The sequence below is a fragment of the Myotis nattereri genome (genome assembly GCF_964212035.1).
Source record: "Myotis nattereri genome assembly, chromosome: X".
Taxonomy (NCBI): domain Eukaryota; kingdom Metazoa; phylum Chordata; class Mammalia; order Chiroptera; family Vespertilionidae; genus Myotis; species Myotis nattereri.
The window spans coordinates 91698618-91713644 of NC_138078.1; the positions used below are offsets into that span (position 1 = coordinate 91698618).

The following is a 15027-nucleotide window of genomic DNA, read 5'->3' on the forward strand; positions in this document are numbered from 1 at the left end:
AACCTAAGTCTCTTGCCCAGCATAGGAGAGGCAGTCTTTACTGCAAAGTTTGCAGTTTCATATTTTCCCGCCAAGTCGCGACGTTTGGGGTCAATCTGGGCAAAGCCATCGCTATAATTAATCTTGTTAAGTTCAAGAATTCAGATGCTGATCTGTTTTAGGCAAAATAAAAGAATGTGAACATTATTAGGACAGCGGAAACGCCAGCCAATCAGTTTGCTCCTGTCCCCACGGCCCACTCACCACAAGTACCAGGGACCTAGTGGGTGGGGCGAGCGACGCACCGAATTGGGTCAGCGTCAGCGTCAGCGTCAGCGTCAGCGTCAGCGTCAGCGTCAGCGTCAGCGTCAGCGTCAGCGTCAGCGTCAGCGTCAGCCCCAGCGCGCGCGCCGCCTTGCGCTGTAGAGCTGAAACCCAACCAATCAGACTTCAGCAGAGCGCAGCCGCTCCGCCGGGTCGCCGCCTGCGTCTGCGCGGAAGACTGTGCGCAAGGCGGGGCTCGCTCATTTGAATCCTGGAGGGGATGTTTGAACTCCGGAGGTTCGGGGACAAAAGAGTGTATTAGGTAAGGTACTTTTAAATACCGCGTGAAAGGGGGATTCCGAGATCAGAGAAGCTCCTTGACTTCTGAGCAGGACTATCCTGCAAGATGTGGCTGGGGTAGGGTTTTCCCCGAGCCTGGGAAGCGGGCGGTGGGGGGTGGGGAGGCGCCGGGGAAGCCTTGGGAAGATACGGGATCGGTCAACCGGGTGGGGTCTGAAGCTGTTCGCTTGCCTTTCTTTGAAAGGCACATAGGAAACAACTCGGAACTTGGACTCTCCCACAGGTTTAGACACGCATATTGCTCTCCTGCTCTGGTCTCATCTGCTCTAGGGACGTGGGGTTGAGTGTCATTCCGACCATTCCCTTAGTTTTTGTCATTTGAAGCCAAAAATTCAGAAGTCTTCTGGGTTCCTCTCTTTCCTTCTCCCTACATCCAGTATTTTATCATGATCTTGCCCAGCCTATTTCCAACACTTATCACGAACACAATTATTTTCTACCTTTTCCACCGCTGTACATTAGACCTAGTTCAGGCTACAGTTACATCTCTTCAGGACTTCTGCAAGACTCTTTTAATTGCCCTGTTTCCACTCCTTGACCCCTAGCATTCTATTTTTCACACTGCAGCTAAAGTGGCCTTAAAACATAAATCAGATGGCATCATTCCCCTCTCTAACACTTCTCCCTACCCGATAGTTGCCACTTAAAAATCCAAACTCCTTACTCTAGCATACACGTCCCAGTATGGTAGTCCCTGGCTGCCTTTCTGACCTCATCTCCCACTACCCTCTGCCTCTTTCATATCACTACCCCTCCCTTCCCAACTGGTATTGCTACTGTTTTCCTAACAGACAAAGCTCTTGCTTCAAGGACTTAGCAAGTCTTAGTTTTGCTTTTCCATGAAATACTCTTCTAGCACATCTTCACAAAGCTGTTTCCTTTCTGGCATACAAAAGTCAGTTTAAAGGTCAATCAGGGAGGCTTTCTGTGAACACTTATTCCAAAGTAGCTTCTCACTTCCACCTCATTTCTATCACATCACTGTGTATTATGTTCACTATTAGCTATATACTTATTTATTGACTCTCACACCACCACCCCCATAAGTTTCATGAGAGCAGAGACCTTGACTATTATATGATCTTGTCCCTGGTAGCTAGAACTGTGCTTGGAATATAGATGATGTTCAGTAATTACCTATTGAATAAGTGAGTTAATTAATGGGGAATTTTTCTGTTCTGATAATCCTTAGTTTGCACACCAGTTTGACTTTTGAACTATGCAATTTTAACTTAGCACTGATAAAGTAGGGAGCATAAAAGAGGAAAAGTAAAATTAAGGAGAGGTGGAGAAAAATAGAAGTGATTGGAGAAAGTAAGATTGAGTTCATAAGATGGCTTAATTTTGGACACACTTATGTGATATAGCCATTTGAAGAAAATTGCTATGTTACCCGTATTCTTTTCCTCCAGGAAGGCCAGTTCAGCTGGTCAATGTTAACTTGGAGAGTTGTTTCTCTCTGTTCCTATTTAGGTCAAGGACTTTCTGAGAAAGCTAACCTGTAAGTTTTGTTGCCCAGATTTTTGTCAGTTTTTTATGGTATACTTGTTGTATGTTAGGTAGTATGTACTAAATGTTTAGAATACATTCAGATGTGGTTCTTGTCTTTGTGGAGTAGAAAGGGACAGTTTGGTTGGTTAATGGTATTGACACTTGTTTCTGCATAGAACATGTGCAGTAATGTCAGCTCGAAAGAGAGTTAAGAGCTCTCTGGCACCAAGAACTTCACAACATAGAAATAGTTATCAGACTAATCTCTTGGCTTGGAAACTTAAAGAGGACCTAAGCAACTCAAGGAGCACCTCGAAACATGGACAAAACAGTCCAGTGGAAGATTCTGAACAAGCTGATGCTGATGAGCAAGCAGAAGATGCTCTGCAGATAGCAGTAAGATACTTTGAGAAAGGTAAGACAGATGGTTTTTCCTTATGAAAGTTCTATTTCTATCAAAATATTCTAGACTTCTTTGTTGAGGAATTATAAAGGAGAGCATATTTTTGCTCATTAATGTTTTTCTCTGCTTAATAGACATTTATTGAGCTCTTACTACATATGGGTATGCTAGGTACTAGTATACAACAGCAAAGCACTTTCCTGGCAGAGCGGTTTCCAAACTGCTGCACATTGGAGTCACCCGAAAATCTTTAAAACACACTGATGCCTGGCATCTATTCTTAGTTTGATTTTATTGGTATGGGATGCAACCTGGGCATTGGGACTTTTTAAAGGCTCCTAACATGATTTCAAAGTTTGGGAATCATGCCCTAGTACTGGAACAACTTATAGTCTAAAATCAGTGCTTTTAGTTTAGAGCAGAGATGCCAAGGCATGATTTAGTTTTCCTTACTGAAGGTGCTGTTGCTGTTAAATATTCTAGAGTTTGATCCCTTAGGCCACTGCCACCACCATGCAAATACAAGTAGGATATAAGGGAGCGAATGCCTGGGTGGAATGGATTAAATATTCTGTACGCGCCCTAAATAAAAGCGACTGTTACGCTTGCGTGGCAGGAAGGCTAGAGGCCCAAGTGGTCCCATTTTCATTCGGATGGACCTCAGACCGTAACCAGATGGAATGTGTGCTTGCCCTGTGTCAGGAGGAAACCACTTGGGAAACGCTTCCTGTAAAACTCTCTCCTTGTTGAGGTAAAGAGCAAGGGTCCCCAAAACAATCTGGTCCCCATTCTCTGATGTAAACTATAGCTCCTGCCTCTCAAGGTGTGGGGGGAACAGTACTTGGAGTTTATGGGAAATTTATCCAGATGTGTAAATGGCTGAGTATCCTCAGAAGCCAGTCATGGTGCACTGTCAATACCCTGTGCTGATGTCTGGTGGTGTTATGGGGGACCTTGACTTGGGCCTTGCCCAGCAAATGGAGTGGAACTTGCGCTCTGATACAATTGGGTATCCCTTCCACTTTGGCATATCGTAAACCTTTTTCAATGGACAGACAGAGTAGGAAGAAGAGAGAGAGTCCAAGGGCTTCTTTGATCCCCATGTACACACAGATCAGATTGCTGCAGGGTTAGAATCTGTCCTGTTCTGGTGGCCCACTGTAAACAAGAATGTGGATTGGATTAATTATATTTACTGTAACCAGCAAAGGCTTGTTAACTATACTCGAGATGCAGTTAAAGGGATAGTGAACAGCTAGATGTCACCCACAGGGTGACATGGGAGAATAGGTTGGCATTAATATGTGTAATTTTGGGGGTTAATGTTATACATTCATCTCTGACAACACAGCCAAACAGAACCGTCACTGAGGCCCCACAGGGATTGCCAGCTTTGAGTTAGCTGAGAATTCTTAAATTGAGGATGCTTTCTCCAATTTAGCAATGGTTCAGAGAATGGAAGGGAATGATAGAGGTGGGATGTTATATTATCTCTCATGTATGAGAGGTCTTATCTAAAGGTTAATTGAAACCTCATTGACCAAACAGCAAAATAATCTTCTAGACATTGCAGAGCATGAAAATCAATGAATATTAGCCAAGTTTGAAGAAAAGAGTTAAATAAGAAAAGGGGGAATTGTGAGAATAAACAAGTAATCTTTTCTGTCAAAGAAGGGAGTTTAGGCAGCCACCACTTTAGCTTCAGTGGCTTGCAGCTCCTCTGGAGGCCACCATTTTGAAACGGCAAAGGTCAACCCCTTCCTTTAAATTAGCCCATCATGCAAGACTGGGTGCCTAAGCTCTTCCAATCAAGAGTGAAGGACAGGAACAAAAGCCTTAGCAGACACCTGCTCAGTGTGCATGTGCTCCCATACCATGTGTGTGTACATCCTCCTGCAGGAGTAAAGATATTTGCCTTGCAAAAAAAAATATTCTAGAGTTTGAAAAGCTTTGAAGGACTTTTAGGAAGATACTTTATGCATAAAGCTATTCCTTTAAAGCAGCGGTTCTCAACCTGTGGGTCGCGACCCTTTGGGCGTTGAACGACCCTTTCACAGGGGTCGCCTAAGACCATCGGAAAACACATATATAATTACATGTTGTTTTTGTGATTAATCACTATGCTTTAATTATGTTCAATTTGTAACAATGAAATTGGGGGTCACCACAACATGAGGAACTGTATTAAAGGGTCGCGGCATTAGGAAGGTTGAGAACCACTGCTTTAAAGTATCCCAAATTGTAATTGTTGAGGCTAGAGACTGAAAGAATTTTAAAGGCCCCACTATTTAATATGGTTCCTTTTTCTAGGTCCCTTTAAAACTTCCCGGAGTAAAGATAAAACCTTGGAAAAACACTTGAAAACTGTGGAAAGTGTGGCTTGGAAGAATGGGTTAGCTCCAGAAGAAATTGACGTCCTATTAAATGTGGCACTCAGTGGCAAATTTGGTATGTCAAGAGGATAAATGAGTTTGCTGTTAGTTTTGCCTCCCAGACTTTGAATTAGGTTGTTCTTTGGAATCAGTTGCAGTTCTTTTTTTTTTTTTTTTTTTTTTACTATTCTCTTCATAAAATAAAAATTGTAATTTCTTACATTCCAATAACTTTATGAACCAAAAGTTTCTATGTAAATATGTTGAAATGCCTAGTTATCACATAACTTGACAAGTAAAATGTATATACTCTTCTTAACCAAATACATGGGAGCCATTTTCAGTATTTCTCTTAAGAAGAATACATATATGCCCTAACTGGTTTGGCTCAGTGGATAGAGCATCAGCCTGCGGACTCAAGAAGAATACATATAATTTAAATGTTGCTGGAAGGCACCTTAAAAGATAATATGGTCTACTTTATTGCCTTTGGGTTCACTTATCTATGACAAGTCCCTGTTGATGCTATTTCCATTCCAGCATCTATGACCTTAGCAGTCAAGATGCTTTTTTTTTTATTTTTTATAAATGCTTCCTTTCCTGTTCTAAGTTCATTTGGAATGGACGTGGGAGTGGGGTTCTTAGAAAGAAATAGCATCTTCCCAGTATTCTTTTTATTTGAGAAAAATGTTTTAACCTACTCTCATTTACATTTAGACTTGGAAGGTATTTTAGACCCTGTACATCTTCATTTTAAAGGTGAGGAAATTGAGGCCCAGAGTCATTATAGAGATTTGCGTAAATGTCAGAGCTATCACTGGAGAATTCAGACCTCCTAACTTACCTTCTAGGGTTATTGCTATCGGTTTTTCTACCTGTTTTTTCTTGTTTTTGAGAATTAAGACCACTATCCAAACTGGATACTTTTTTTTCTATTTCCTGGCCCTTGCATATTGTAGTCCTTTGTGTATACACTAGCATCATGCTTACAAGGGTGTGTGTATATGTGTATTGTAAAGCAACAACATATTACTAGCTGAATTCAATATATGACTCCCAGGTATTTCAGTTCTTGGCTTTTACTTGATTAGTTCTCTGTGTTTTCCTAGAAAGTTAAATTTGACCTAATAAAATTGTCTCTTAGCCCAGCTGGTGTGGCTCAGTGTTTGAGCGTCAACCTATGAACCAGGAGGTCATGGTTCAATTCCTGGTTAGGGTACATGCCCGGTGGCGGGCTCGGTCCCCCGTGGGGAGCATGCAGGAGGCAGCCAATTGGTGATTCTCTCTCATCACTGATGTTTCTATCTCTTCTATCTCTCTCTCCCTCTCCCTTCCTCTCTGAAATCCATAAAAATATATATTAAAAATATCTCTTTAAAAAAAGATTTTGAAAAAATAAATTGGCTCTTTTTCTCGTAAGTGGCTTCAGATTGTTGTTTCTAATATCTTTTCATGAATCTGTGGTTAACTGATTAGTGTCAAGAAAAAATCTCTCTCTACCTTCTGCCCTTAAAACATATATAGAATGTACAGATATTTTCTATTTTGAAATTTCTCTTTTCTTTTTTGATATATCAGAAATTAATGCTTAGAAGGCTTTTATGACATTTGCCAGGCCTTATGGCAGATGCATGCCTCTTTCAAAATGCATGCCACAGACTTAGAAACTTTTATATATTATTTATTTTTTTAAATATATTTTTACTGATTTCAGAGAGGAAGAGAGAGAGAGAAATATCGATGAGAGAATCATTGATTGGCTGCCTCCTCCACACTAGTGATCAAGCCTGCAACCTGGGCATGTGCCCTGATGGGGAATAGAACTGTGACCTCCTAGTTCATAGGTTGACGCTCAACCACTGAGCCGCACCGGCTGGGCTATATATGATTGGAAAAAACAATCTCTAGCTTCTTAGTCTAACTTTTTTTTGTTAACCTGGAATTTTGTGATGTCAAATGTGGCTTCCTTAACTGCTTTTTCCCTTTTTAGTTATATCTATGATATCCCCCATCACTATTAGATCTTTACATGTAGCTCTTTTGCTCAGTTGTAATGTGTATTCAGGGACAGGTGTGATACAAATGCCATAATTTGGTGCAAAGAGACTTTAATTTTAGACTCTAGAAATTAATTTCAAAGTCATTGGGATGTCAGAATAGTCTGTAATGAATAACCCCTTTGAATTTGGTACATGTGTAAAGTGTTAGTGGTTAGACTGTTTTAAATTTTAGAAGGGTTAGGGGATGGGAGTGAGGGAAAAAAGAGAAATAAAAACAAGGAAACACAGAGTGGAAAGCAGGTTTTTATTCTTGTGATTCATTATCTGCTATTACTGCTTTCTTCTCCACAGAATGATGTGGTAGAAATTGATAGAAATGTATTATTGCAGTTAGGATGAATAAATCTAGAAATCTAATGTACTACATGATGACTATCCTATATAATAAAGAGGTAATATGCAAATTAACCATGCTCTCACAAGTTGACTGCCTATGACCAGGCTAGCTGGGGGGTTAGTGAGGGATGAACAAACAACTGAACAAGCAGGCTGTGTGGGGTGACCAGGCCAGCAGGGGGGGGGCAGTTGGGGGTGATTAGGCTGGCAGGGGGAGCAGTGAGGGGCAACCAGGCTGGCAAAGGGAGCAGTGAGGGGCAACCAAGCAGGCAGGCAGGTGTGCGATTAGAAACCAGCGGTCCAGGATTGTGAGAGGGATGTCTGACAGTTGGGCATCCCCCGAGGGGTCCTGGATTGGAGATGGTGCAGGCTAGGCTGAGGGGACCCCCCTGCCCATGCACAAATTTTGTGCACTGGGCCTCTAGTAGTTAATAACACTTGAAATTTGTTAAGAGTAGATTTTAGGTGCTCTTACCACACACAAACAAATGGTAGTTGTGTGAGGAGATAATATGTTAATTAGCCTGACTAGTTGTTATTTCACTATGTATATATATCATATCATCATGTCATACATATTAAATATATACAATTTTTATTTAAAAAAATAGAGGTCTTCACCCTCGGAAAAAAAGACACGTGCATAAGATGTTTCTGAGAATGCTACTTGCAAGTGAAGTAAAGAACAGCCTTATTTCAGTGAATGGATGTGATCACCATGCTATAATGCATATAAAATTGTTTAAAGACATATGTAAGATATTTCTAAGAATGCTACTTGTGGGAGAAGATGAGAACAGTGTTATTATAGTGAATGAAGGTGATTGCCACACTTTAAGGCATTTAAAACAGTGGTTAAAGACACATGCATCCAAGATGTTTTTGAGAATTCTACTTGCATGAGAAGTTGAGAACAGTGTTTTTTCACTGAATGATTATGCTCACCACACAAGAATGTGAATAAAACAGTGTTTAAATACAAAAGAAGAAATTAATGAGATACCTATTTAATTCTTAAAGCCTTAATAAGCAGAATTTAATATAGGGTGTATACAAAGCTTTTTGCAAAATCACTTATCTTGCCAGATGGGAGGATATCGTGGAAGCCAGAGAGTATTATGGAAAAATTGGACCAGTTTAGAATATTACTGCCATCTAATTCCAAGGATAGCTGTTCATTCTGCTGTCCTCTCCACTTTTTTTGGGGGGGGGCGGGTGGGGAGTGGAGTATACAAATATATTTATTTATTCTTAAATGTAGCAGCCCATGTAAGATGCCTGTCAGTAGCTTTAACACTAGATTGCCCAAGGAAGTCATTTTGACTGCTTTTTAATTTCAATTAGAAAAACAATTATGTATATAAGGACACAATGTCTTAGAATTTTGTGACTTTTTGTACAACATATAAATGCGTTTATTAATAATTGTAGTTACCTCCATCCTCCGTCATTTCCGGTATATATATATATATGTGTTATACCTATATTGCCCAAAAGCAGTCATTTTGACTGCTTGGGGAAATTTTAAATAATCAAATGACTCTTATTATTGAATTGAGTAAATTTCTTATATGACCAGTTCGGCTCTGTATTGAAATAACAGTTTTCATTTTTTTTCGATTACCGTCACATGATAACATACAAGTACATGATAAATTGTCGATACTTGATAAGTTGCAGTTGCTCAATAAGCTCAACTAGTACTTGTTATTCGAATCTTTATGCAATGATACTTGTTCTAATAAGTTGTTTATTTTATTTCTTTTGCGCCCTAAATTCATGAAAGCAATGTCGAATAGAAGTGAGTCATTGGAAAAGCTAAGGAACATAAGTGAAGAGTGCTCCGATATTATTCTTTCACAATGCAGTCATTTTGACTGCTTTTGGGCAATATAGGTATATACTAAGTTTCAGTCTTTCTAGTGTTAAATAAACCAGAGTCTATTGTGTCATTAAAAATAATAACAAAAGAATAATCATTGAAATTCTCTGCTGAGTACTTCTTTGAGATATAATTCACATACCATAAAATTCACACTTTTGAAGCATCCAATTCCTGGTGGTGGTTGTTTTTTTTTAAAAAAAAACAAAAAGAACAAAACCCACATTCACAGGTTTGTGCAACCATCACCACTCTCTCTAATTGCCAAACATATCGTCACCCCCAAAAGAAACCCTGAACTCATCCTCCCTTTTCAAATAGAAACATTAGAGCCAAAGAATTTGCTTTATAATCTACTTATATAAAAACCATGGGTGGTGTTCATCACATACAGATGAACAGCCGTGACTGAGCAGGAGGAAGTCTGTCCTACAGGGGTTGTCTTGGCAACGGCTGTACCCTCCCACAAGCTGTTTCCTGGAGCTGTTTCCTGTAAGGGCGGGGTTTGAGGCAGGAACCCGCCCTGGGAGCATGGAGGCAGATCTTTTTAAAGTGTGCTGCATGCCAGCATGGCCAGGGGTGAACCTGAGTGGGGGCGGCTGAAAGGCTTAGAAAAGACAGACAAGAGAATGAAAACTGGGTCTTGGTGGGCTGCTGCTTCTCTGAGAGACAGAGACCATGCCCACAGCCACACCTTTATTTTTATTATTTTTTTTAAAATATATTTTATTGATTTTTTACAGAGAGGAAGGGAGAGAGATAGAGAGTTAGAAACATCGATGAGAGAGAAACATCGATCAGCTGCCTCCTGCACATCTCCCACTGGGGATGTGCCCGCAACCCAGGTACATGCCCTTGACCGGAATAGAACCTGGGACCTTCCAGTCCCCAGGCTGACGCTCTATCCACTGAGCCAAACTGGCTTCGGCCCCACCTTTATTTTATAGCAGATGCTACGAGGCAAAGTAAGGGCGTGACCAAGATATTTACAAACATTCTCCTGGTTTTCAATCCTACTCAACTACATGCACCTGAACTCTATCAAGCCCACATCACTCAGGCACGTGGGGCCACGTGTTCGGACCAAAGGTTCAAGCTTACAACTACAGCTGTTGGCTGTAATTGTGCTGGGAGGGCCCTGCCCTCCAAGCTGGGACTTGCACGTGGTAATGAGAGGACTGTGCCCTCTCATCAGACCAAGGCTTGAACCTGTCCAAAACACTGTAGCGGCTCCCCACAATAACGTTTTAATTCTGACCCTAACTGGTTTGGCTCAGTGGATAGAGCGTCAGCCTGCAGACTGAAGGGTCCCAGGTTCGATTCCGGTCAAGGGCATGTACCTTGGTTGTGGGCACATCCCCAGTGGGGGGTGTGCAGGAGGCAGCTGATCGATGTTTCTCTGTCATCGATGTTTCTAACTCTCTATTCCTCTCCTTTCCTCTCTATAAAAAAAATCAATAAAATATATATAAAAATTATTAAAAAAAGTTTTAATTCTGTTTCTTTGTTACTGATGTTGTGGCCCCACCCCATAACAAAGAAACAAAGGAAAATTTTCCCATCGAATTTCTTAATAGTATTACTCCTTTGGGAATGCCGTGTCATAAATTAAAATTGAAAGTGGGTGCAATCATCATGCTATTGAGAAATCTCAATGGTAAATGGGGTCTTTGTAATGGTACCAGATTTATTATCAAAAGATTACGACCTAACATTATCGAAGCTGAAGTATTAACAGGATCTGCAGAGGGAGAGGCTGTTCTGATTCCAAGAATTAATTTGTCCCCATCTGACACTGGCCTCCCATTTAAATTGATTCGACGACGGTTTCCCGTGATGCCACCATTTGTGATGACTATTAATAAATCACAAGGACAAACTCTAGACAGAGTAGGCATGTTCCTACCTGCTCCCATTTTTGCACATGGTCAGTTATATGTTGCTTTCTCTTGAGTTTGAAGAGCATGTAATGTTACAGTTAAAGTTCTAAGTACTTCATCACAAGGGAAATTAGTCAAGCACTCTGAAAGTGTTTTCACTCTTAATGTGATGTACAGGAGATATTAGAATAAGTTTAATCACTTTATCAGTCATTGTTTGCATCACTTGTTTTTATATCATGTTTTTGTTGTTTTCATATCATGTTTTTGTCGTTTTTATATCATGCCTCTGTTGTTATATCCTTTTGTTACTGTTTATTTATTAATAAATTTATATATTATTTTCATATACATTTTACTAATTTCCTTTCATCTCTCACATTTCTATTATAGAGAAAGGGCAAATAGCAATGTTAAAATATATCTGCTAATTAATTCCCCTTTTAAAAAGATATATTTTATTGATTTTTTTACAGAGAGGAAGGGAGAGGGATAGAGAGTTAGAAACATCGATGAGAGAGAAACATCGATCAGCTGCCTCCTGCACACTTCCCACTGGGGATCTGCCCACAACCAAGGTACAGTTGTAGAACATAGGCAGTGACCCGAATTGAACCCAGGACCCTTGAGTCCTCAGGCCGATGCTCTATCCACTGAGCCAAACCAGTTAGGGCAATTAATTCCCTTTTAATGTGCGCGAATTTCGTGCACTGGGCTATATATTAGAAGGTATAGGTACATTTTTTTTAACTGTATTTTATAATGATAATAAGAGATGTCAAATATTATTCATGTTTTTTATTGTGTTCATTATAAAGTGAGATTTTTAGGACCAAGAGTGAGTAAGTAAAGTATCAAGATACTAAAATGAAATTTAATTTAGAGTTTGTCTGCTTTCCAGGGAGTGCTGTAAACTCTCGGATATTGAGATGCATGATTCCAGCAACTCTAATATCAGAGGATTCTGTGGTTAAGGCGGTCTCCTGGCTTTGCGTTGGCAAGTGTTGCGGTAGCACCAAGGTAATCTTTTTAATCACTTTGAAAATAAGTCCTTCAGAACCACTTAAGGCAGTGGTTCTCAACCTTGGCTGCACATTAGAATCACCTGGGAATCTTTTTAAAATCCTGATTTCTGGGCCTCATCCTCCGGAAATTCTGTTTCTTTGTTATGGGGTAGGGCCACAACATTAGTAACAAAGAAACAGAATTTCCAGAGGATGAGGCCTAGAAATCAGGATTTTAAAAAGATTCCCAGGTGATTCTAATGTGCAGCCAAGGTAAGGGTTGGCAAGGACGAGCCACTTATGGAGTAATGGTACTGGCCTTTTGTGCAAAGCCTATGGTTTTGGAACAATATAGCTTGATGCAAGGACGCTGTTCAAACAGAAATTTTTACTGAGGGATAAAATCTACCAACTGGCTTTGTGCTAGAGGCTTCTAAAACAGCCCTGAGGGGGGAATTAAGTTCTTCTGTGCCACTTATATTTCTCTAAAGATAAGCATTTGTCTTTCAATAGGTACTTTTTTATCGTTGGCTGGTTGCAGTGTTTGACTTCATTGATCACAAGGAGAAAATTAACTTGCTCTATGGCTTCTTTTTTGCTTCATTGCAAGATGATGCACTGGTAAGTAAAAATTGAAGAGCATCATGCATCAATCAAATGGCATGTGCTTGTATATTGACGTACCACATGTGCTTCAAAGTGCCACACAATGTGTTTTTCCTTATTTGAAAAGATAGCAAACATAGAAAAGTATAAAGAATAACATTACACCCTTGCACCTGTCTCAGAGTAACAAGTATAATTTTTTTTACTGTATTTGCTTTATATCTTCTTTTAAGGGAATACAACGTTACAAATATAATTAACTCCGCATTGGAGTCTCTTTGCTGACCGAGAGCAGTGATTGCTATCTTTTCCTTTTTAAACCACTTACATGGTGTCCTTTGGGTCATTTATTCTACATTTTCTTGATTAGCACTGCAAAATCTTCATCAGAATTAATGAGAAGGAGAGGGTTGCTTTTCATGAGATGCCAGTAGACTGATTTTGTTTAAATAGCATAATTACTCCCATTGAAAACATGAATAATTCTAAGAAAACAATCTACTGTCCACCTGGAAGACTTCAAAGACCATGTGAACCATTCATCTAACCAAATTCCTCTAATTTTTAAAAATTGACATTTCTACTGTGTTCATTGCATTGAACTAGGCAGTGCAGAAGATTCAAAGTTTAGCAGATGGTTTCTGTATTCCAGGGATTTATAATTCATTCGGGGGATTAAGGAAAGCACATAAAGTTAAATAACTCAAGAACTAAATTATCAAAGACAGTATATAATAGTGTGAAGAGAATAATTGATGCGATATTTCCTGGAAGGCAGAGAAAACTATACCAAAGTGATTAGACAAAGTATTATAAAGGGTTTGGGTATTGAGCTGTGCCTTGAAGATTGAATAGGATTTGAGATTTGATAAAAAGAAATGATGTTTGACAGGACTATTCCAAGCAAAGTTGTGAGATGTGTAGATTGTGTCTAAGATAGGAGACCTTAAGTAGACTGACTGATTTACACTTGGTGTGAGGCGGTGGTGGGTTGTAAGGCTTGAAAAGTTGAGTGAGGAGAGATTGTAGAGATTTCTGAATGTGATGCTAAGGAATTGAACTTTATCCTCTATCCAGTGGGGAAATCATTGAAAAAGTTTGGGCAGAACATGTTGAAAGGAACATTGTAGGAAGCTGTATCTAGTTATGCCAAACAGTATGAATTAGGAGGGAGGTTAGAGTTAGGAAAACTATTTAGGGGACTAATGTGGTAATCCAGGTACAACATGACGAAGTTGTAGACTGGCAATTCTTAAATGTTTTGTGGTCTCTTTGAGGCTCCCTGAGACCTTTCAGACCTCCTGAAAATTATTTTCATAGCAATATCAAGATGTTATGTGCTATTTTCACTGTGTTTGCATTTGCACTGATGGTGCTAAAGCAATGGTGGTTAAAACTGCTGGTGCCTTAGTCCAAATCAGGACAATGGAGCCAAGCTCTGCTAGTGGTCATGGTATTCTTCACTGCAGAAAAAAACAAGAATGCTAGTTTCACTTAAGCATGTCCCAAATGAAGTAGTAAAAATTAACTCATTAGTTTTATTAAATTTCAACCTTTAAAATATGTCTTCAATATTCTGTGTGATGAAATGGAAAGCACAAATAAACCTCTTCTGCATACTAAAGTACAATAGGTGTTTTGAGGAGAAGCACTTGTATGATTGAGTTGTGAGCTAAACTATTAGCCTTTTTTCATGAAATACCATTTTAAATTGAAAGAATGACTGACATATAAACTATGGTTATTTAGTCATGGGCATTTGGACAGATGGTGAGACTGTCATTTCAAAGAAAACAAATGGCAATATTTGTTGCCAGTGGTAAAATTTGAGCTTTCAAGTAAAAATTATAAGTTTAGAAAATTTGTATCTGCCATTGTAAACTTTACAACTTACATAAAGACTTAGAGAGCCCTAGCTGGTTTGGTTCAGTGAATAGAGCATCAGCCTGCGGACTGAAGGGTCACGGGTTTGATTCCAGTTAAGAGCACATGCCCATGTTGTGGGCTCAACCCCCAGTAGGGGGCGTGCAAGAGGCAGGTAATCAATGATTCTCTGTCATCATTGATGTTTCTGTCTCCCTCTCTGAAATCAATAAAAATGTATTTTAGCCAGAACCGGTTTGGCTCAGTGGATAGAGCGTCGGCCTGCGGACTGAAAGGTCCCAGGTTTGATTCCGGTCAAGGGCATGTACCTTGGTTGCGGGCACATCCCCAGTAGGGGGCGTGCAGGAGGCAGCTGATCGATATTTCTCTCTCATCGATGTTTCTGGCTCTCTATCCCTCTCTCCCTTCCTCTCTGTAAAAAATCAATAAAATGTATTTTTAAAAAAAAAAAAAAGTACCCACCTTTAAAAAAAAGAAAAAAAAGAAAAAAAAAGTATTTTAAAAAA

The 15027-nt window shown here is 39.7% G+C and overlaps 1 protein-coding gene across 1 annotated transcript in view; it reads left to right on the plus strand.

The window, feature by feature from the left end:
* Positions 1–479: 479 nt before the first annotated feature.
* The window catches only part of CENPI (centromere protein I), a 76986-nt gene continuing 62438 nt past the window's right edge, over positions 480–15027 (plus strand). The window contains exons 1-5 of the mRNA XM_081115025.1: positions 480–565; positions 2271–2509; positions 4808–4945; positions 11929–12047; positions 12545–12652. Of these exons, the coding sequence (XP_080971151.1) occupies positions 2284–2509; positions 4808–4945; positions 11929–12047; positions 12545–12652 (591 nt within the window). The 5' untranslated portion in view covers positions 480–565; positions 2271–2283. The remainder of the gene's footprint in view (positions 566–2270; positions 2510–4807; positions 4946–11928; positions 12048–12544; positions 12653–15027) is intronic.